Source organism: Perognathus longimembris, chromosome 13 (genome assembly GCF_023159225.1).
Source record: "Perognathus longimembris pacificus isolate PPM17 chromosome 13, ASM2315922v1, whole genome shotgun sequence".
NCBI classification, from domain to species: Eukaryota; Metazoa; Chordata; class Mammalia; order Rodentia; family Heteromyidae; genus Perognathus; species Perognathus longimembris.
In genome coordinates, this window is record NC_063173.1 from 31,826,525 (window position 1) to 31,850,497 (window position 23,973).

The following is a 23,973-nucleotide window of genomic DNA, read 5'->3' on the forward strand; positions in this document are numbered from 1 at the left end:
AGGTTGTAGACACTACCACCACTGTGAGCTGCTGTTCTGGCTTTACAAGTTATTTTCGAATCAGGTCTGAAACAAATCCCCCCAAAATGGTCTTTGATTTCTTTCAGTTTGTGAAAGATTTAAGTGCCAGAAACTAGGGATGTAGTTCAGTGGTAGAGCATGCATTTATTACCATGCAGAAATCTCTGGGTCTTGTCCCACCACCAAATAAAAAGTAAGAATGCCAAAAACATTTCAGAAATATGACAGATTTTAAAGGAAGAATGTGGATAATAAAAATTACTTTTAAAAAATTAAGTCTTTGTCCAGAGAAGATGAGCATTAGTACCCAATATCAATAAACAAAGATGGACCCAAAACCTAGTCAAATACTACTTTCAACATAGTTAAGAGAGAAGTTCTCATAATCTGAACAGTTCTAGAAAATAAGTGACATGAAGAAAGAAAAATGGGGCTACATTTTTCAATCCTGGGGATATCTTACCCATGTCCAAGTTGGAAAGAAGGAAAGCAAATGATGATTCCTGGGGGGAATCCCCAAAGTTAGCATTGTTTACCAGAATTCTGGCTGTACTGAGCAAGGTCACAGACTGTTTGATCTGAGGAGAAATACTGTGTTCCCCTATGAGGGCAACACCTTGTCACTGGCCCAGCCTTATTAAGAAAGCAGCACCGAGTAACAACACTACCAGTATGAAACTTAGTGGCACCACTTCCAAGACAGTATCTCTCTAAAGCCTGTGTAGTGCTGTTCATCCAGCAGAATCATTATGGCTTTCCAAATGAGACACTTCCCAGTTTTTTTCATTAGTACCCAATGAAGAGTTAAGCAGGCATTAACAAGGACCCAGAGTTCAGAATGGGTTCAGAAATGCTTACCTATTCCTTAAACAAATGACAACAAACTGGGTCCTAACAGTGTCAGGAGGCCAGGCAGGAGAGAGTTCCTAGGGTGATCTAGGATTTCCCTCCTTTTGCAGAAGGAACACCTGAAACCTAGAGTGCCTAAGCTCTAGAATTACCTTCCTGAGTTTTTTGCCACCTTTGCATTAATAATAATAATAATAAAATAAATATTTTTTAAATCTGAGCACAAAATATACCTATAATAGAAGACTGAAAAGTCAACAGTGACATTAAAAAAAAATAACAATACAGCCATGGATTGAAAATAACCTTACAGAACTGAAGACCAACAAGAATATTTTTTCTCTGTAAGAAAATAAAGAGTCAGAAGTGGTGCTGTGGCGCAAAGTGGCAGAGTGCCAGCCTTGAGCAAAAGAGCTCAGAGACAGTGCCCAGGCCCTCAGTTCAAGCCCCATGACCAAAAGAAAAGAAAAAGAGTCAAAGGATCCAAACTAAGAGAAATAGTAGAAAAGGGAGGGAAACTGGAATTATGCTAAATTGCTAAATATCGATTAATTAAGCTCATGATTCAAACACAATTCTAAAATGTTTCAAATAAGAAATTCCCTTAACAATTCCTTCTTAGAATGGAAGTCAGATTAAGTAAGAGATCTGGGAAGATTTCAATTTACTTGTGGCAAGAGGGTTAAAGAAAACACAAATGACAATTATGGCACTTAGAAAATACAAATAATGGATTAATTTTGTACCTAAAACAGAAAGCTGATGAGCATACAATTTTATTTGTATTATCCGTAAGTAGTTGTACAAAGGGATACACAGGAACAGTCTAAGTATGCTCAGAAACCTGAAGGAGCACAATTGATAGTATTTGTTTTTTCTCCCCCAACTAATGAGTAAACACTAACATACTTGGGGATCCAGTTAGTGCAGAGACAAAGCTTGCTCATTCTCTAGAGATTTCTCCTGCAAAAAGGCTCTCAGCTTTTGAACACAGTGGCAGTCTAAAATGGGCTTCACTCTTAAAAACATCTTGTGGGCCATACCCTTCATGCATTATATAGTTTCTTCAAGGGCTTTGCACACAGAAAATATATCCCTTAGGCAAAGGGGGTGGAGGGCAAACCCAGAAGTTCATCAACATCATAGCCCAATCACTAGGGTTTCAGAGAATGCCAGCTTGGAAACCCACCTACCATTCTGCACCTTCAAAAGCAGAACCGTGAAGACCACAGGAATGTTCCAATTCATTCCCCTTCACATGAAAACAGCTCTAATCAAGCTCTTTAGAGGAGTTTGGATGTCAACACATCTGCTAAATTACTCCACCGTGGATGGCTAGAGCTCCACAAGGGAACCCAAAGGCAAGGGGGAGTAAAGAGTGAGCTTTAAAGAGGTCCTAGGCGCATTATTCAACCAGGCCTACAACAGCTCCAAGGTAAAGTAGTCATCTTTCTGCCAAGTTCATATCACTGTGAAGAGAAGGAAAACTTTCTCAATTTTAACGTTAAAAACATAAAGAGAATGCGGAAAATATAACCTCTGATTTTCTGGATACTGATTCTGATAATCCGATTCAAATTCAAAACTATATCATTGTCTGATGCAGTATTTCCATCCTTCAAATGTTCAACTTTATTTTTTAAACTCAAATTAAAAAAAAAACCAACAACAACAAACATGGCAACACTACCCTGGTATAAAAATAACACAGTTCACAGGAGGCTAAGGTAAGAGCATCATGAATTTGAGGCCATCTGAAGCTGCATAGCAAGATTTTATAAAAAAAAAACAGAGTGAAAAAGAAAAGAGGAAAAGAATAGGAAAGAAATTGGACTCAAATGGCTGACATCTATAATTTTAGCTACTCAGGAGACTGAGATCTGAAGATCACTATTTAAAGATAGCCAGGGTGGGAAAATTCATGAAACTTGGGTCTCTAATTAACCAGCAAAAAAGCTGGAAATGGAAGTATAGCTGAAATGTGAGTCTTGGCCTGAGTACAAAAGCCAAGTGACAATATAAGGCCTTGAGTTCAAGTCCCAGCACCAACAAAAGAGATGGAAAGAGGAGGAGGAGGAGGAGGAGGAGAGAGGAGGAAGTGGACAAAAGAGGAGGAGAAGGAAAAAGAGGAGGAGGAAGAGGAGAAGAAACTAATAGAAAAGACACTAGCAAAGGGGCTCGTAAGACAGTTTTACCTCTCTTCACTTCAAACACTTAAGCACATGTTAAATATGAAGAACAGAGTCACTAAATGTCTTGTAGTCTATTCAATAAACCCCTTCTGCATGTGTTTTCTCACTAGCAGACAAGAGTCTAGGCTGGGATCTAAACATATACCCAGCTGCTTCCCAAAATATCTATAGTTTACATTTCCTTGCAAGAATATTCTTATGTTCTATGGGACAACATATGATTTACAAGAGCAGGCTTCAATGTTTTCCCCTTAAGACCTTTCAGGACAAAAAGTTAAGAAACATAATTTTTAAAAACTTTAAAGCCATTTCTTGGATCTAGACAATTAACAAGGACATTTCACAAACCTCAGCCATTTACATCTAAAATAACAGATTATGCCAAATACTGACATGGGAGAGGACTTTTTTTGATGATTAAAATATGTCATGGTACAAAAGCAACTCTCAGAGACTAAATATAAACAACTCAAACACTTGGAAGTTTTAAGTGCCTGCATATGGCATCAAAATACTTTAGTCACTTCATCTAACTTTTTAGCCCAGCTATAGTCAAAGTTTAACAACAAATATTTATCTATGTGTGGGTAAATGTAGAGTATGACACTACCCTTGTTCACTGTGCTATTTAAAAAGGTCATAGAAGACTAACTTGCTAAACACTTCAGTAAGTGGAGGAGTTATTGAGTTAATATGAACTATAAATTCATGATCTATCACATGATAAGGTTGATTTCAAAACTCAATTTTTAAATTTTCCCAGTTTTAGACAATTGAGCTGACACTTGGCATATAGTTTGACCATTAAGTGCTCAAAAGGAAGGGCAAAAGAGCAGATTAGACACTGTGTAAGAGTGCCAATTTGCTGTGTGCCTTAAATGTTCCTTCTTCACTGATAAGATAAAGCATTTTAAAAATTCTTCAGTGAAGCTTTACACACACACACACACACACGCACACACACACACACACCCATATGCTTCACTAGCTAGGAAAGAAAGGAAAGAGCTATCTATATTATTTTATGTGTCAACTAGGAAGCTTTGACTTTACTACAAAATGGGCTACAAGAGAGTTAAAAAAGCAAGCTAGATGACATATTTCTAAACCTAAAAACCTCGAGGTCTACTTTCACAGAGGGAAAGAGTAAAGCTGTCATCAAGACTGCTCCTTTGGGTGTGGTGTTACTTGCCTGTAACCCCATCACTCAGGTGGTGGAGGCAGAAGGATTGGGAGTGGGAGGCTTGCCAGTGTGGGCTGCCTAGGAGCAAATTGCCTTGAAAAAATATAAACAAGAACAAGCAAACAAGTGCACTCTAAATCAGATTCATTACAGTTCTTTAGGGCTAAAGGCACATTTGAAAATTTAACTTTTAACACAAGTATGGCAACAGACGCTGTGCTCTAATGGGTATTTAATCATCTAGTCCAATGTCTGTTATTTACAAATAAAATTGAAACTAATAGAAGAGGAACAACCAAGGAGAACACAAACTATAACCCAAATTTACAAGCTATCAATACTTGCCCCTATTTAAAGATGACTAAAATAAGAACCTGAGTGACAGACAGACTGACAGAGACAGAGTCCAAGAAAATGCCTAAACTTGCCTGTATCCACCTATGAATACACATCTTTGATCTTTCCTGAGAGATTAAGTTGTCACACGTTACCTTACAATTCTAAAATGAAGAGCCAAGTGCCGGGACATTAAATACTTGTGATACCATTACAGCCACAGCACGTAGTTCGACTGGAAATCATAAAATATGATTGGCCACTGCAAGCCTTAAGAAACACAGAAGAAATGAATTATTGGTTCAAGTCCTAAAGACCGCTCCAACCACATCCAGCACACTCTTGCTTTTTGAGACAAGTCCCCCATACAATGGAAACATTCCGGTGGAACTGACAGCTGGCTGAGAATATAGCTCCATGCATGAGAGTGCTTGCCTAGCATGCACAAGACCCTCAGGCCCTGCGTTCACTGCAAAATACCTAAATAAACAGAAACAAATACAAACAAGTTAAATAGAAAACCCTGGTCAGTGAGAGCAGCTGTCTTAGTTTTACAGTTGAGGAAGCGAAAGCCCTGAAGGGAAGGGCATGTGACTCACTCTCAAAGTTACTCCTGTGAATTATTGACAGATCTGGAACTCAGCTCCCCAAACTTTCTCTGGGGAAATGCTCTTTCCTCTCAAGTAAACCCACTGGTTCACTAGTTTGCAAGACAAAGGATCTATACTGAAAGATGTTCATAATATTCTCCTTGCTTTGAAGTTCACTTATATACAAAACAAATACACCACCACAACACTACATAACAGTTCTGAAATCACAATATCTCAAATCTTCACTCACAATAAAGTACAAGTATTTGGCCATTGATTATTGAGCTGACCTACCAGGAAAAGCACATACTTTCAAATGATACCGGTAAAAGGAGAAATGTGTTTGGTACATTTTTTTTAAAGACATATTTTGGAGAAGAATCTGAAATGGTGCTTGCAAACGAAGAAAAAGCAACAGATTATTTTAAAAATCTTCAAAGCCCTTCAGGTATGATTAATTCCATAGGATAAGGCTAAGAACTTGCTCCTGTACAGCATAGGAACAGTGAAGGTTTGAGCAATTATGACTAATTATGTGGAAGTGAGGACATTGAGTAACTTTTTGTACAGTATCCAAATTACTGAAACAGAGGGATTTTATTTTCCTAGTGTTAAGCCATACCCACAGGAAACAAGTAAGGCTATTCTACCCTAGCAAAGTGCCTCCACTACTCATGCATTCTGCAACAAGTCTCCATGGCAAATTTCCTAACACACACTTCTAAACACAAAGAAGAACTCCCCCAAGTGAGTGGTAATAAATAGGCTTGTGTGACTTCAACTAAAAGAATATTCTGCTACTCCTGGCATCTCTTCATGAGAAGATCCTAACATTAGTGTCATTTTGCCACTCTAAAGATTGTGTAAGGATTACAAAATCATAGAACTTCTAGAAGCAAGAAGTACCCTCAGAGATGATCTAGGCAATCCAACTGCTTTATTTTTTAGATAGTGAAACTCTCACATACCAAATAAAAAATACAATGACTTGTCCAAGGCCACACAATTGCCCAGTGGTGAGGGAAAACACTGGGATCAAGGGCTCTGATCTATCACTTTTCTATGAAGCCACAGAAACAGCCTCTGTAACCATCAAATTATGTGCCAGATACAATGTAGGATGAAAAAAACTTGTGCTCCAGGTTCCCAGAAGACAGTAAGACAGATATTATACAGAACCCTATCCAACCATGGGACTTCATTTCTTTCTCTCCTCAGTTTTGATTAAGACTTGACCTTATTACCACTCCCCTTGGAATAACCTTGAAGTGTCTGGATATGGCAAAATCGGGATTTAAATTTTATTAAGATCACTTCCTTGAACATGACTCTGTGTGAACTGTGACAAGAGGTGACCTCACCATAATCATAATCAGGTCCAGCAAATAATGCAGGAATCCCTTCAGCCATCTAAATGAACATTTACACATGCCTGGTCCCCAGCCTTAGGTAATGCTGCTCACAGCAGAAAGTAGTTTTGACTGACAAGTTTAAAAACACTTACACTAGAAGAAGCAAGTCTCTTATTTTAGTGGTCTTTTCAAAGATGGGCAAAAAGCCAAATGCTGAGAATACTGTTTTTGACAATTTCCTGAGACTGACAATCTGTCCTGAGACCATATGAGATAGGCATACACACATACACATAGACAGACAACAGACTCACAGACACACACACACACACACACACACACATACACAGGTGGTGAGAAGCACTATCACTGGTGAAAGTCCTATTACTGATGAACAGGCACTTTCTTTCCTAGGATGTAGCATTTCACGCCCTTGGAGGTCTATCTGGTGATGCCTGTGGCTCTCTGGAGAGCAACATGCTCTCTCATGAAAACGTGACATTTCTTCCTGCTTTAGGTACCAATGTAAAACAGGCCTTTTCTCTTACAGGATGACTCTACTCATTAAACTTTGAGGAATCTGTTAAACAAGGTCTTTACAACTGGCCTAAATGGTAGAAGCGGGATTATCTATTATATAGACATTCTCATGGGGGAATTCAGGTAAAGTCGCATCTCTGCATGAATCCTCCCCCCCTCAAAAAAATTGCTAAAGAATTTAGGAAAAAGGAAAACTATCCCACTTCTTCTATCCAGGCCTTCTTTTCCTCAATCTTCAGCCACTTCTGTATTGTACCTTTGTATGTTCCACACTGAAAAGTTAACTTTTTTGGTGAAAAGTTAAATTGCATCAACACTGAAGGAAAATGACTTCAAATGTATACCTTTCCAGCAAAATGGGGGTGTGTGGGGGGGGAACCTTCGGTAGAAGAATAAAATAAAACAGGTTCCAGGACAATAAGCTTCAACGTTCATTAATCCAATCTGAGATCCGTCTGTCACCATCCATGGGGAGATACAGCAAGTGCCCCACCTGCCTAAAAGGAAACTCCTCACAGGCCCTCCTATTCCTCTCAAAACCAAGAGGTCTCTTTCAGTAGCATTAAGGTAAAAGGAAATTCCCGGACCTCCCGGGGAGGGCCTCCCGGACCCTTCCTCTATCAAACAGCTCTTTCACTATTCCTGATTTAATCATTCAGTCAGCCACAAAGCACAAGGAAGAAGAAGGAGGGCGCACAGCAGTCCCGGCACTCAATTACACTATTCTTTCTTTTTAGATGCCAACACCACCTCCAACATCTATTTTCAGATTATTTCTTTTCTGGGGATGTTTAAACCTCTCAGGTCTCTGCAGACAGAGGTGTTGGAAGTCAGAACCATGTGACTGACTTTCCCCATCTCAGACAACTCAAAGGAAATGCTCTACTGGTTCAGGTATGGCACACAACAGCTGCCCACCTGGTAGAGAGCGCTGAGCACATGCTCCAGACGCTTCCTTTCCCAACACCCTCTAACCCAAGCTCAGCACTCCTGCTTTTAAACAGCCTGTTTGAATCGAAGGAGTATTTTCACCAAGAGAAGCCTGTAATTTCCCATCCTTCTTTCCCCCCTTGTTTTCGGCGGCTCTAGAAACCTGGACGGAAGCGATTCCAGAGAGGATCTGGGCCGAGGTGGAGGCCAGGTGAAGGCCAAAACTGAAAGGCGGGTCTTCCAAGGTACAGGTGTTTTCTTCTCCCCTCAGCCCAAGACCCCGGGAATTCCAGGTGCTCCCAGCGATCCAAGCCTGGCTCTGCAAACGCAGGCCAAGTTCTTGGCGCCCTCCTAGCCCGGGGCCAAAGTTTCCCCAGCTCATCAGAGGACCGCGGGAGAAGGCAGGTCGTGTAAAAAGGTTTGCAAGGCTGCTCCGGGACACGCGGTCCCAGATCCCCCCCACACACACACATCCCCCCCTTCTGGACCCTAAACACACTGGGCCCAGCCGACGATCGTCCCCCGGAAAGTCTGAGAGGAAGCCCCTCGCGGACAGGGAAAAGCTCGGACCCAGACAGGGAAAGTTGGGAAAGCCCGCAGCACGGGGAAGGGTGTCAATCGCCCCCTCGACACAGCTGATCCGCGTGTCCCCCACCCCCACCCCCGACCCCAGGGCACTGGAGGGCAGTTGGGTGGAGAGGGGTGGACCACTGGCTCCACCCCCACAGCCCCTCGCGGGTCTCCCACCCCACAGCCCAGCCTCCCGGTACTCACAGCGCTTGGGTGAAGGCGCTGAGCCCCTCGGGCACGGCCGTCAACCCCTTCCCGGAGCAATCCACCCGACGGTCGCCGTCGCAGCTGCAGGGCGCTGCGCAGTGAGGCGGCGCGGCGCCGCTGGGCCCGGCCGAGCCGAGCAGCCCCAAGGCGAAGAAGCAGAGCGGCCCCAGAGGGCCCGGCATTGCGGCGGCCACCTCCCGCGCCGACCCCTTCCCGCAGCGTCTCCGGAACAGCGCAACCTCCGCTGCCCTCCGACGCGCCCCCCGCCTGGGGCAGCCGGCCTGCGGGCCGGGCCGCGGGCTTTCTCCGTAGACGCTCCGGCCGGAGCTGATCCCGTCAGCAGTCCGCCGTAACAGCGCAGGGACACGGCGCTCCGGAGTTTCGCCCTTCCCGCTGCTCCATGGAAGCGCAGAGGCAGCACCCGTTCCTCCCCGAGGCTCAGGCCAGGCAGCCCGGCCCCGCGCAGCTGCCCCGGCCGCGCTCTGCCATCGCTCGGCCCCCACGGCCTCCAGCCACAGTCGCTCTTCAAGGTTGCGGAGCGTAGCCTTCAGCCATGCCGGCCGGCCGGCCCAGCCCCCAGCCCGGGTCTCACACAAACACCCAGACTGGCTCGCTCGCTGCCTGCCGCGGCTCAAGCTCTTCCTCCCGTCCTTTTCCCTTCTAGGGTTGCACGCTCCGGTTCCCAAGCCCCCAGCCGCTGGGTTATGCAAATTACTTAGGTACATGCAAAAACTAACCCTTCTCCCGTTGTACCATTGGCCCGGGGAGGTCTCGAGCTCATTAGTATGCAGGCAGCGGGACCGCCATTGGTCAAGAGTAAGATCGTGGGGGCGTATTTCTCGAGCATGAGTGACAAGGTGGTGGTGGTGGTGGTAGTGGTAGTGGTGGTGATAGTGGTTCAAACAAAAATCCCTGACTTGCCTCTATTTGCATGGCAGGTTGTGGAGTTGAAGATAAGACGATCGGAAGGCGCGGACTCTGGTTTTTAACCTCCCTCGCCCCGTCATTTTCTTCCTCAGTAGAAATTGGCTCTTGCTCAATTGGATGATCTGAAAAAGCAAAACTAGAGTCTGAGCCTTCAGTTAAATTTCAAATGACTCTCCACTGTTCCTAAAGGAGCCAAGGACTTTGGGAGCTGTGCAAACGAAAAAAGAGGGAAAAAAGTATTTTTTTTAAAGAGGAGGAAAAAAACGTTTCCTTCCATCTGACCCACATCTTTGGGTTTTAGCTGTGACCTTCATTAAAAACGATTTATTTTCTCACTTCACCTGAGATCTTTATACTCATCTTTCTATACACTTGGTAGTTAAATGAGGAGTTCATCATCCCTGATACAAACCAGACTGCTTTCTCACTCACTTTAAAAATCCTAAAACTCAGGGATGGTGTAAGGGTCAAAGAGGATGGTGTGTCTGAACACTGGGTAATTTTTCCAAACAACAAAACTTTTGAATGTTGAATGAGTACCTTTTAGAAGTCAGAGGGAATCTTGGTGTTAGGTAGTTATCAATATTTCCTCCCTTTGTGGACTTGTATTCCCTATGGCCTCTGATACCGACCCCCCCAAGCCCTCATTGAACCAATTGTAGCTTTATGGGAGCTCCTCTCTTCCTTTGGGTTGTTTTAGTTCTTATTGGAGACACTTTTTTATGAACTCATTAAATTAAAGCAAGTCGGGTTTAAAATGTCACCATCGTAAAATTAACTAGTGATCTCATGCAAGTAAGCTTGAAGACAGTGGAAACAAGTTGATGCAGACCTAAAAGGTTTTCAGATGAAACATTTCCATTATCTTTATATTTGAGAGTTTATGGCTAAAATAATGCCAGGTTGGGCACATGACTAACATTCTATAAATTTATGCTAGAGTCAGGGAGTACAGACATGACTTCTTGTCAAGTTTTAAGAATGACAGAATGCCTCGGTATAGGCCTTAGACACAACTTCAAGAACAGGAACATTCTAGTTTTTTGGGTTTGTTGTTGTTTGCTTTGCCCTCTTGTTTCAGAGATAAGAAATCTGGCTCTTCATAACATCATCTCAGAACAACTACCGGCTCCCTGTCTGGTGTTCTAGGAGCTTTTCCTAACTCAATTTTCAGTGTCTTAAGTCATTTCTGTAGCTTTTGAGCACATTGGGTGAGTAAATGAAATGAGGGGAAATTGCATTTTTCCTAATTTATGTCTTATATCCTCTCTTAATAATACTGAAAGACAACAGAATTTATTAAGATAACTTTTAGATTTTACTAATTAATTATATTTCTGCCCAATAATTCATGTCCTTATTTTTTTTGTGGGAGCCATTTTCAGGTCTTGAACTCAGGGTTTCCTGCTTATTAGACACATACTTTACCACTTGAGTCAGGTCACCATTCCTTTTTTGCTTTTAATTGTTTTACAAATAGGATCACCTGTTGTTTCTGTAGGCTAACCAGGGCAGAAAACCCCACAAAACTCCTATTTCTGCCTGTTGGAGTAGCTAGGATGACAGGTATGTGCCACCATAGCTGGCTTTTCATTTCTTAACTTTTGTTAAGTAGTAATTTTCAAATTTTAATGATTATGCAAATCACATGCAAAGTTTTATTTAGAGTGTAGAATGATCTATTAGGCCTGGGAAGAGACAAGTTATCAGCATTTTGAAGCACATGAGATGAGAGTGGTACAGATGGTCCATGAACCATATTTGGAGAACTTTGTTCTTTCTTTCCAGGAATAAAATGTTTTGGTTGGCAACTTAGGTGAAAGGAAAGATTCAGCTTTAGCAAAAGGAGAATTGTAAATTTTGTGGAAAAAGACAATATTCCACACAAAGAAAGTTAGAAAAAAAGGTTTTCAGGTTATGGAAAAGGACAGATTAGAAACAAAGGACCTTAATAGTAAAACATAAACTCTATTAAAATGTGAATATTTCTTACAGATGCTGCATTTATGTGTGAGTTTTGTATTAAAGATAAATCAGCCATTTAGTCTTTATCAATTGTTGTAAACCCCCTCCCCAAATAAAACTAAAACAGTCAGATTTTACATAAATCACCAAGACCAGGAGATAAAGCCAAATAGAAATTTGGTAACAAGCAGAAAACAATCAATCTGCCTACACACTGCTCCCTGTGGGTACCTGGATTTGTAATGTCTACTGGCTCCATATAAAATGTAGCCTGAGAGCCCCATGTAGTAGCACACACCTGTATTCTCAGCACTCAAGAGACATGGGCAGAGGGGACCATGAGGTCAAGGCCAGTCAGGCTACATAGCAAGACCTTGTCTGAGAAACATAAATCAAAATAAAAATGTGCATACTGGCTGGCAGCAGTGCCTCTACAACCGCTGTGTAGTTCTTAGGGGTCAGTAGAGAAAGTGTCCTCTCCAACTGATGCAACAGACATAGAACTAAATGATTGCCAGGCAAATGACTAGCCATTGTCCTGGCAGACTAGTAAACAGAACCTGAACAAGAGTATTCAGAAGTCCTGCCTCCTAGGTGAATGGTCTTGGAAGACAGTGGGGTCTCTTATGTAGTCCTGCATTGAGGAACTGCACTTTCTATAAGGTATGCTGACTTAGAAAAATAAACCAAGGTTATTCAATCAGCGTATTAAATAAGATGCTGCAAATTTGTCGGAAGTGTCCTTTGTACTTGCTCCCAAACTGTTTCTTCTTCTTTTCTCTGAATAGCAAGCATTTTCTTTCTTTTTTTTTCAATTCTCTCTATTTTTTCTTATTTATTGTCAAAATGATGTACAGAGAGGTTACAGTTTCATAGGTTAGGCCTTGGATACATTTCTTGTACTGTTCGTTACATTTTCTTAAATGCTGCGATGAATGCTAGTCTGGTATAGAGTACTGTCTACATAAGTTGTGTCATATCATACTGTTCTGCAATTTGCTTTTTGCATTCAACTTATAAGCTTTCTCCTTGTTCCTGAAGTAGGTATATACACTAATTAATGTTGTTATTGTGTTGTATTCCATTTAAAGAATGTACCCAGAGGACTGGGAACATAACACAGTGATAGATAAGAGTGTATGCTTTCTGTCCAAAGCCCTGAAATTCAATTTCCAGAAGGAGAAAAAGAAAGAGAGAGGGGGAGCGGAAGGAAGGAAGGAAAGAAAGAAAGAAAGAAAGAAAGAAAGAAAGAAAGAAAGAAAGAAAGAAAGAAAGAAAGAAAGAAAGAAAAAAGGAAGGAAGGAAGGAAAGAAGGAAGGAAGGAAGGAAGGAAGGAAAGAAGGAGAAAAGGAAGGGAAAAAGAGTAAAAAGAAAGGAAGAGGAAAATAAGGGAAAGAGTGTGCCAAATAACAGAAATATTACAATGACATATAAGAATATATAGAAGTAGCTTTATTTTGAGGTATTGGCAATTAAGGAAGCTAAGTCTCATGAGTTGTTAACTGTATGCTGAAGGCCCCAGAAGGCTGATGGTTTAGTTCAAGCACAAGTTCCCATGCCTGAGAACTGAGCAGACATGGTAGTTCCTGTCTGAACCTGAAGTCTTAAGAACAAGGATGGCAGAAATCTGAGGGCAGGGAAAAGTGGATGTCCCACACAAGCAGAATGAACAATATCACCTTCCTCCACCTTTCTTTTCTGTTGAGGCCTACAATGTCTACTTGCATTAATGAGGGCATCTTCATTACTCAGGGTACAGATTCAAATGCTCAGCATCTCCAAAAACAGTCACAAGACCTAACATTTGACCACATAGCAGGGCATCTTTTGCTCAGTCAAGTTTGCTTTTGAAAAAAACAAAACTGTATCTAGTATTTGTTAATCCATCCACTTTATTTCTATTTTTCTAACACGTATGATTGTTCATATGTGTGTGTGTGTGTGTGTGTGTGTGTGATATTATAGGCAAAATTGCAAGTCTAATGACCATGAATTGAAATTTCAATATAGTTCAAGTTTGGATTTACCTGATTACAACTGTATTTTTTTCACATTTGTGTTAGAGAATCTGGCAGGCAGTTCTCTACATGACCTGTTCATTCCCTTTGTTTTCTATTAGGTTGTATTTTCTTTTGTTTTTTCAATAGAAATCAACAAATATTTTATTTCCTTTTTTTAGGACCTTGTGCTTAGCAAACAAGTATTCTGCCTCTTACGCCAAGATTCCTAGCTCTTGCTTTTTGCCCAGGCCAGCCTTTATTTATGTTCCTTGCTTAACTGCAATGACAAGCATGCACCACCATGTCCAGCTTTCTGTTGGTTGAATTGAGTCTCAAACGTTTTGCTTAGACAGCCTTCCAACCACAATCTTCCCCATCTCTGCTCTCTGAGTAGCTAGGATTATATGCATGTACCACTATGTCTCACTAGCAAACATTTTCCATATTGTGTGTCCCATACAGGGACACATAGTAACTTTGGGGGACTTTATGGGCCATATGGTCTCTCTCCAAAATCTTTTATTTTATTTTGTCATTGTAACATGGAAGCAGCCATCTATAATATATAAGCAAATCAGTGTGGCTGTTTGTTAAAATAAGAATTTTTTTTTTTTTACAAAAACACGTATTGGACTACTTCTGGTTCATAGTCCATCGCTCTCTAACCCTGCTTTATTAAAAAGTGATAATCTTTTTGAAGTCTTACTGCTTATTTTTGAACACCAATTACAGAATTATGAAACTTTCAGACAGATGCACCTAGAAGGCAACCTTTTTTTTTTCTCCATGGTGGGATCATGCTAAAATGTATATTATTGGATAGGTAAAAAATAATCGAGTACAAACTATAAAATAGTCCAGTTTCTGGAATGGCTCAAAGAAAGTCCTGGGTATTTAGAGTTTCCTTTGTTCTTTATTCAAATGACATTTCCAATATTTTAAACCTAGTGTAACTACATGGCCTGAGAGAAATCCTTACTGAGTTTAAATAAAAGAAAAAGGCTTAACTATCATATAAAATTAGAAGCTAAGAATGTATAGCAATATAAGAATCTATCAGTGCATATGTGTAGACATATACATGTATTACATATGTAATCACTTCAAATCATAATGAATTCAATGAATAAAAGAAAAAAATCAGGTCTAATTTCTGTTGGCCAGACAGCTGATATACATCTACTCAGATAATAGAATCTTTAAGATAAAAACTGGATTACCATCCCTTACAATGAGCTCAGTTCTTTCTGATGCCCCCCATCCTGTGTTCAATGCTTTGGAATGGCAGAGTTCCCATATCCTATCCTTAAAGCTTGCCTTCATCCCATCCATCTTAAATAAGATGCTTTTCCAACCATGTCTCTTTTCCCTTTGTTTGAATACTCCTAGGGGGTTCTTATTGTGCACTGGAAATAGCATCTAATTTGAGGCCTAGGGAATAATTTAAAACAGTGATTAATTTGAAGGACACAAAACAAAATACCAATGTAACATAACTGCCAAATTAAAAATACCCTTTTAGAATGCACATGTAGCAGAATTTGGCTTCTGGCTCCTGGCCCCTCTGCCAGGAGCTGGGGCAGAGGCTGAAGCTGGCTGGCAGCAGTACATCCCACCTGTGCAGAGCTGATGGGTGGTGAGCGCTGGTGGCGAGGCCTCGGGCAGGACTGGCTCCAGGCCATTGTTGGACATAGTCCTTCAGTGGTTTACTCTCCTGACCTGGTTTGACATCCTGAGGTCAGATAACCTTCTCAGTATTTCCAGTGACCCATATTGTCCCCCAAATTTCAACACACTTAGATATCAATTTCAGAAGCATTGGTGTTTTTTTTCTCTGTATACCTCATTTTTCTAAATTACATTTTCTTTTCCCTGTCTTTTCAACTCTAGCTCAGAAGGAGACAACTTCTAAATTCAGAACCACGTGTGGACACCCAAGTCAGTGTACAGGGGCTGGGAATATGGCCTAGTGGCAAGAGTGCTTGCCTCCCAAGTCAGTGTGCAGAAACACCACTTGGCAAAAGGTTAAATGTGTGTTAAAGAAACCAGACAGTAAGCTGAGCGAGGGTGGCTCGGTAATCCTAGCTACTCAGGAATCTGAGATCTGAGGATCATGGTTCAAAATCAGCCCCAGGAGAAAAGTGTGTGAGACTCTTATTTCCAATTAATCACTCAAAAAACATAATCAGAGCAGTAGCTCAAAGTGTTGAGTGCTAGTCTTGAGCAAAAGAGCTCAGGGACAGCACCCTGAGTTCAAGCTTCACAACCAACCAAAAAAAAAAAAAAAAGAAGGAAGGAAGGAGGGAAGGAAGAAAGCAAGGAAAGAAGGGAGGAAGGAAGGAAGGGAGGAAAGGGAGGGAAGAGAAAAAAGGAAGGAAAAGGAAAGAAGGAAGGAAAGAAAAGAAAATGGACAGTGTATGAGATAGAAGAATAAAGGCAGAAAAAAAAAACAGAATAGGAAATCAAGAGGACAACTGGGAGGTCACACTGAGAAACAAATTGTAGTCACAGCATTGGGTACTTTTCTTCCTTAGAATTCCAAGTAAGACATAAACACTTCAGAATGATGTTCAGATGAAACAACTATTTCAGGAAATACGCACAAATGTGTGCATGCTACAGGAGGAGCAATACTTGGAAGGGAGCAAGACTAGTGGTGTGGGACTGAAATGTCCTAGAAAGCTCTTTCCTATGAACAGGAACATAGTTGAAAGGAAAGCTAGGCACAGAGGAGGCAATAAGAGGTTTTAGATTGCAAGAGAAACTTGGAACAGGATGTGAGGGAAGAGTTCACATTCTTATCCTGGACACTTACAACTGTCTCAGAAAAGACACAAGGCTGGGAGTATGATTTAGAACTAGTGCCCTTACTAAACATGTGAGGTCCCTTGGGTTCCATCTTTAGCATGACAAAGTAATCATTATAGTCCTAGATGTCTTTGAAATAATTTTAAAAAAAGATGTTGAGACAATGCTTTCAAAAGCATAAACCAACTGGGCTTTGGTGGGTCACACCTGTAATACTAGTTACTCTGGAGTCTGCGATCTGAGGATCACAGTTCCAAGCTAGCCTGGGCAGGAAAGTCTATAAGGTAGATTGCTAGCCATGAGCAAAAAAAACTCGGAGACAGCACCCATCACCTGAGTTCAAGACCCAGGACCTGAACACAGACACACAGACACACAGACACACACACACACACACAGACACACACACACACACACACACACACACACACACCTCAAAAGCAACAAGCACACTAGCTGGGCATGGCAGCACACATCTGAAATTCTACTACTTTAGATGCTGAGGTAGGAAGATGATGAGTTTGAGGCCAGCCTGAGTTATCAGTGAGACCCTGCCACCAAATACAACAACAGCAACAACAACAAATTAAGCAAGCAAGCAAACAAACAAGGCCTACGGAGATAAGGTCCATTTTCTAAGTCTAATTGTCAAAATGTGGTAGTACTGTATTTATTATTTTTGTTATATCTCTCTCATTTCATGTTAATTTATTAAACCATATACATTCAGTTTGTAGAAAACTATGAGGCAAGTTTTTTTTTAATGAATAGGAAACAAAATAGAAAATCTTGAGATGATTACAGAACTTTATTGGTTTTCTCCTTTTATTCTTCTAAAATAACAGAACATTGTCAAGCATTTCAACACTGCTGGATGTTTTTCTCTTTCAAGGAAAGATTAGCTGTGCACCTACTGAAGACTAAAGACATGTGACTATACAGCCCTGCTCATATATAAATCACCCTGGGAAGATTTTGTTTTTCTTTTGGAAACAAAAACCCCAGGGTTTGAACCACAATCCTCAGATCTCAGCCTCCTGAGTAGCTAGCACTGCAGGCACGAGACACCAGCGCCTGGCTACTACTCTTTTTTTGTTGTTGTTTAAAACAAACAAACAAAAAAAACAACCCAGGGTTTTACCTCCATTGATTGAATTGTAGATGTTCTCAGATTGAAGGAAGTGGGGAAAGGGCTGGATTTTCAAGTGTTTCAAAGTTTCTGATGTCAAGGTAGCCCCATGCAAGAATTTATGAGACTCTACTCAGGGACAGTGCGTGTTTGGGTCCTCTGAGAAACAAACACTGGCGCAGCATTACTCTTCTGAGAGATTTATTAGGGGAAACATTTATGAGGGGAAGTGGGGAGCTAGCTGAGGGAGGTTGGCAGGGATGTCAGACTGAGATGTGTGTCTGGCCCCAGGTGACCATCCTATATGCATCCATCAAGGAGGATGTGGAGTCTCCAAGACAAAAACCTCACCTCCCAGAGGAATCTCCTATCTCCCAGAAGCAGACTTGCTGTCATTGACAGAGACTAGCCCAGTGAGTGGTCCCTTGTGAAAGAATTTCCCATTTGTTAGTCTGCTAAAGCATTTTCATGGCAACCTTAGGATTTAAAATATGACACAAAGCCTTTGACTGAAGCAGTTTACAATTCAATTTAACTTACAGCATTTAGAACACAGGGTTACAATGGACTTGACAGTAGTTCAACCACTTTGCTAAGGTTAAATAGCATCCCTGCCATTGTTGGGGGGTTCTAAGGTTAAATGGCATCCCTAACATTGTTGGGGGGTACTTCTGGAATTAGCATCTTTGTACTTCCACAAGTAGGAGAGCTCATCTTTTGGGTGGTTCTGGTGGTTAAAATTCTCTTACCTTTTGTCCTATGAAAATCCTTTTTCTTTGATGGCTTTTGGAACACCTGAAACTGGATTAGAAACAGAAACAATTTTGGACATTGTAGGTTAAATCTATTCATTTCTGGGGCTGAAATGTAGCTCAGTGGTAAATTATTTGCCTAGCATCTGTAAGGACCTAGGTTTGATCCCCAGAACCACAAAGAAAAGGTTCTATTACAGGCTCAGTCATGGCAGCCTGTGCCTGCAATCCCAGCCACAAGTAGAACACTAGTGTGGGCAATGTAGTGAGGCCCTCCTCAAAAAAAAAAAAAAATTCATGAGAAATCAGACAGGCAGCTAAATGATCCAAAGAAATATACCCTTTTTACTGACAGAACTAGAATCTAGGTTAACTGCTCTATGATTGTTTTTTTAATTTTTAATTTACTTTTTATTTTTTGCTAGTTTTGGGGCTTGAACTCTGGGCCGTAGCATTGTTCCTGAGCTCCTTTTGCTCAAGGCTATCACTTTACCACTTGAGCCACAGCACTATTTCTGGCTTTTTCTGTGATTAATTGGAGATAAGAATCTCACAGACTTCCCTGCTCCAGCTGGTTTCGAACCATGATCCTCAGATCTCAGCTCCCTGAGTAGCTAGGACTACAGGTGTAAACCACTAGCACCTTGTTTAGTGTAATTTTTAATCTTTAATTTTCATGCAAAATAAACCATATTTATAAATTTATTATCATATAAACAAGCTAATCTAAGATAGTCTATGGTTTATTTTTAAAAGTTGCCAAAGCCTTTTTGAAATTAGCAGGTTCATGGAAATTAGTTAAAGAAGCTATAAGAGATAAAAACAAAGATGATTTCTATTTAAGTAATGTTATTATTTAATAGAACCAAAACGATTTCATAGCAAGTTTTGAGAAAGTTTGCTGAGAAATCTAAGCTAGAAATGACAACACTTTGGCACCACCTTGTGGTCAAATATGAAAAAGCAAGAGAACAAGATGGTGCATGCCTTGTATAATAAATCAGCCAGGAGTTCCCTGTCTACAGGTGGTGAGGAAGAAGTGTGTGTGTGTGTGTGTGTGTGTGTGTGTGTGTGTGTGTGTGTGTATGTGACAGCATTGATATGATTTGTAAAGGACTTTCCTGCAGTCTTTCTTTTGGTTTAACATGTATGCCTGTATCTATCTATCTATCTAGCCTCAGGAGGTTGAGGCAGAAGAACTTAAGAGTTCAAGGCCAGACCAGGTTACACAGTAAGACCTGTCTTAAAGTGTGTGTGTGTGTGTCTGTTACTCCCATCTTCCCTCCTTGGTCATCTGCAAAAAATATATTCTGAAATAATAATCACTCTATTAAGATCAACAAGTACTTAAACATACATAGCTTATTTTTATCCTCCTGAAAAAAGTACATTTATGTTCTTAGTTTATCTGGCTGCTGAAACACCACACTTCCAAGGTTTTACTTCTACCTCATGGTCAGTCCTAACTGCTTTCAGTTTTGGTAAAGTTGGAAAGCGAGAATAGACCCTTTCAAAGTGAGTAAGCCCGGATGGGAATGATTAGAGAAACCCGTGACTGATTGGATCAGCCTGGTAACTTTAGGAAGCCCATCTTTTCTGCTTAAGATGAAGGTATATGAGTTGCTCAGCCTTTAACATGCCCTTGGGTTCTGAGGTCTTAGGGCTCATTTTGTTCTGTAGAATAACTCCTAGCTCCTAGAACATGACTGGCCCACAGTAGACATGCAACAAATATTTGTGGTATGACTGAGTCAGTAGTCAAGGTGATATTGGTCCCCCATCTGCCACTCATTATTTTTCCTTGCTATATTCAAATCCCTGGTGAGGAGCGGCAATATTTTTTATTAGTTCTCATCAAGCCCCCAACTCTCCATGTATTGACCTGAGTGGCTTCTTCATTCACATCATTTTGGTCTTTCTTCAAATGTCATCTCCTCAAAGGCTTTTCTGTCCTATCTAAAATAGTGTAACTACTGCTTCCCCCACCCCCCCACCCCGTGCTGTGGATTAAGCCTGACACCATCACATTCTTTACAACCATGGTCTGTACCAGGCATTGTTCTCAGAACTATTCTGAGGTTCCATGTGCCCTTCCAATGTTTACAATCTTGAGCAAGGAGGGAGTTGACAAGAAGCACACAGCAAACGCTGGAGATTTCAGAGGATCAGCACATGTAAAGGTCTGTCATGTACCCACAAGCTGGCCTCAAAGCAGGTCCTGATGGGCCATGGTGAGGGGCTTAGATTTTTGTCATCAGGTTGAGAAACTGGTGGAAGTTTTAGGAACAGCCAGCATGTGTTAGGACCTTAAACATTGGTAGCACTTGATTGCAAACACAACGGGAAAGGTGGTTGGTACTGCAAGGAAATTCTGTCCCTGAGCCCAGACACCTCAGTGTGAGAAGAGACTGTGGACCACAGGTTGTGAACTTGACAAGTGATTGAATGTCCCGAGTCTTGTACTCTAACCTCACTAGCCCTCAGTTCCTGCTGGACAAATAATGCTCACACCACCAGCTAAAACTCCATTCTTTTATATTCAGGGTCTTTCCCACAAACAGCACTACGTATATCTGTCAGGACTCAAAAATCAAGTTTACTTTACAGGAATGAAAAAAATAGCCCTCAGGTTTTATTTCCTAATGTGGTTTCTTGACTTTAATTCTTTCTACCTCCTTAAATGATTAAAATGTTTACAGTGCATTTTCTTATACTTTAAATGTATAACTGAATATGCAACGTAACTCACTGGTTCATTTTCATTAGCTTTTTGATGCAAGGTTCTTACAATAAAAACCCTGTTGAAAAACATCACCAAACCTAAGAAGTAAAAGAAAAATGCATATATTTTTAAAAAACAGAAGTACAGTATGATAGGGTGTAGCTTAAATAGTGAAGCACCTGCTAAAGTGTGGCAGATGGCCTCAGTTCAAGCCCCAGTAGCACAAAAGTGCAATATGTTACTGTGAGTCTGGAAAGGCATGGTCTGATTTTGATGAAGTGTGGAGAACACTTGTCCTGCTGAGCAGTACAAGGAATGTCTAATGACAGGAAGCCACCAGTGACTATCAGTCTACTGATACAGTAAATGTTCCTTTGAGGGTAGTTTATTCCCATGATAAAAATAGTTCACATCAAACCAATGGCATTTTAATACTGCTGAACTTGAACGGCCTTCAGAGATCACCAAGTAGAGGTGTCCCAACTGTATCCAGAAGTCCTAAGTACTGGAGCCAGAGCAGCTCAGGGCAGCCTCAGACCCATCCCTCTCCCTGGGCCCTGGAAGCAGCAGCTCTGGTCACTACATACCAGGCAGTGACTGGGAGAACTTGTCTAAACAAAGACAAGTCAGGCAGGAAACTATTAACCTCTGGCAGGAACCCCAATCCAAGAAATTAGCAAATTATAATCAAGGGCTGGAGGTGTGGCTCAAGCAGTAGAATGTCTGGCAGGCAAGTTTCGTGAAGCCCAGGAGTTCAAACCTCAACATAGTCAAAAACGAAAACAAAAATGTTTCCTAAAATTCTAGTTTTTTTGATCAGAGTAGGCAGAATTATAAAAATTTCTTATGAATCTTATCCTTCTGTTTTCAAGCATAACAGTTGTTTACTCACCACCAAAATAAGAACCTGCTAATTTTAGTTACTTGAATGTAATTACTTCCTCCTGCTAACAAGATCCTGATGTGGGATTTACTATGCCAGGCAGCTTTCCAGACCCTTCACAGATACTGGCCTAACATACACCCTTATTACAGAGCACAGAGGAGAAAAGTGAAGAACAGGGAAGTCAGGTGACTTGCCTGCAGCTCACAGTAATGCTGAGAGTAAGATTCAGATCTGAGTAGGTGGTGCTAGTCTGTGCTGCCAGCCGCACGCATACTGACTCTTGAAATAACACAAGTTTTTGTTTTTTTTTCTTAATGATATTTTATGAAAGACAAAGTAAAATACAGATTTGAAATTTCATTTTAGAAACCATTGTGGATTGTTTTTAACCTATGTAGTCATTTTACACATAGCATACAGAATGTCTTTTGTCCGTTTTTCAGATCCAAAAAAGAATTACATCTGACACAACTTTATTTAAAATAAGGCTTAGAATCAGAATTTAGATGCAAAATGATGCCATCAATTAAAAAAGTTATCACTTTATACCAATTTTGTGTATTGGTGCAACTAAAGAGCAAAGATCATTTGTCAATACTTCAAATACCATGTCCACATACAAATTAATGTAAATGTTCTTGAAAATTAATAAGCAAGTGACTAATTTTCCACCCATTACTTATTACTTCAACAATCTTTCAAGAAATACTACTAGTGAATGCTGGACAAAAAAAAATTGTGAAACCAATACTGTTGGCAGAGGAAACAAACTGTAAGTTAGGAAATTCATAAACATACATTTATTCAGGAAATACAATTACTAGTCCTTCATACTTCAATGATTCATTCCATAAGATGAAAGTCACAACATGTATTCTTGTAATTTGATACCAAGTCATGCTGACAATTCTTTTCAGATTAGCCACAACCATATCTTCAATTAAATGCTGCTTTAATGGTAAACAAAGTACTTGAGTCAATCTACTTAAGTACTTGAGCAACAAAACCCTAAAAACAAAACTAAACAAAGCAGAAGCTAAACACAAGTAAATCCATGAGTCCTAAAGAACAAGGCTACCACAGTCTAGTATTATAGTAATGGATACAGTGGCTAGGTTAATACAGTACAGAATTACCGATGACAGTATTTACTTGTAATTTTTAAACATGCTTTTTCAAATAATCTTATTTTTGTTGGATTTAAAGGGAGAGGGGTAAAAGTTTAAGTTTAAACTACTGGCAAAGTTTATTTAAAAAACAAACAAAAAGGAATGCTAAGTGCCTTTCACTACTAAGCAAAGACTGAGAAATATAGTAGGTAAAAACTGAATTATCCTATTCTAACACCTGCGAACAGAATTTAGTGTAAAGGAAAACTTGGTGGTTTGCAAACCTGGATGTGGGATGTGCATTAAAAGCACATGCAAAGATATTGCCAGGTATCAATCTTTTAAGCTCTTCAGGGCTTTCTAAGATGCAGTAAAGGTTGAGAACCACCTAGTCAACTCAAGAAATTTATACAAAGATTAATGGAAAGTTGGGGAAAGGAGTCATTTATGTTTGTACATTACAAGTTAAACACCTATAATATACTTACTACGTGCCAAGTTTTATTTACCAAACATTCACTGACAGGATGAAAGTCCCTTCATGTCTTTATTTATATGAGACCACTATTATACATCTTTCACAGTGAATTTTTCTGTGGTCAAAATTTAAAATTCTGAGATATCTTATGAGAAGTGCATTAACAAAAACACTGCTACTCATGCTCAACAATACCAAGCAAAACTACTATATATGGCTCCTTTAAGCTATCCCTATTTTGAGAATTTTAAATAGGTGCCAACCCCCACACAAGAACAGATTGTGGATTACTGCAGGAGAAACAAAAATGCTTACTCAACTTACTAAGTTTGAACACCAAAAAAGATTTAACTTGGCTGAAAGTCCTCAAACAGCTGAGAACAATGAACCAGGAAGCTATAATTTATAATGAAATGTTGATATG

The 23,973-nt window shown here is 40.5% G+C and overlaps 1 protein-coding gene and 1 long non-coding RNA gene across 2 annotated transcripts in view; one reads left to right on the top strand and one right to left on the bottom strand.

Moving 5' to 3' along the window:
- Positions 1-9,471, bottom strand: part of Lgr4 (leucine rich repeat containing G protein-coupled receptor 4) — a 101,353-nt gene extending 91,882 nt beyond the window's left edge. The window contains exon 1 of the mRNA XM_048360136.1: positions 8,771-9,471. Coding sequence (XP_048216093.1) covers positions 8,771-8,955 — 185 coding nt within the window. The 5' untranslated portion in view covers positions 8,956-9,471. The remainder of the gene's footprint in view (positions 1-8,770) is intronic.
- Positions 1-19,018, top strand: part of LOC125361592 — a 29,770-nt gene extending 10,752 nt beyond the window's left edge. The window contains exons 2-4 of the long non-coding RNA XR_007212966.1: positions 8,685-8,688; positions 15,055-15,066; positions 19,007-19,018. This is a non-coding gene — a long non-coding RNA (uncharacterized LOC125361592). The remainder of the gene's footprint in view (positions 1-8,684; positions 8,689-15,054; positions 15,067-19,006) is intronic.
- The last annotated feature ends 4,955 nt before the right edge of the window (positions 19,019-23,973 follow it).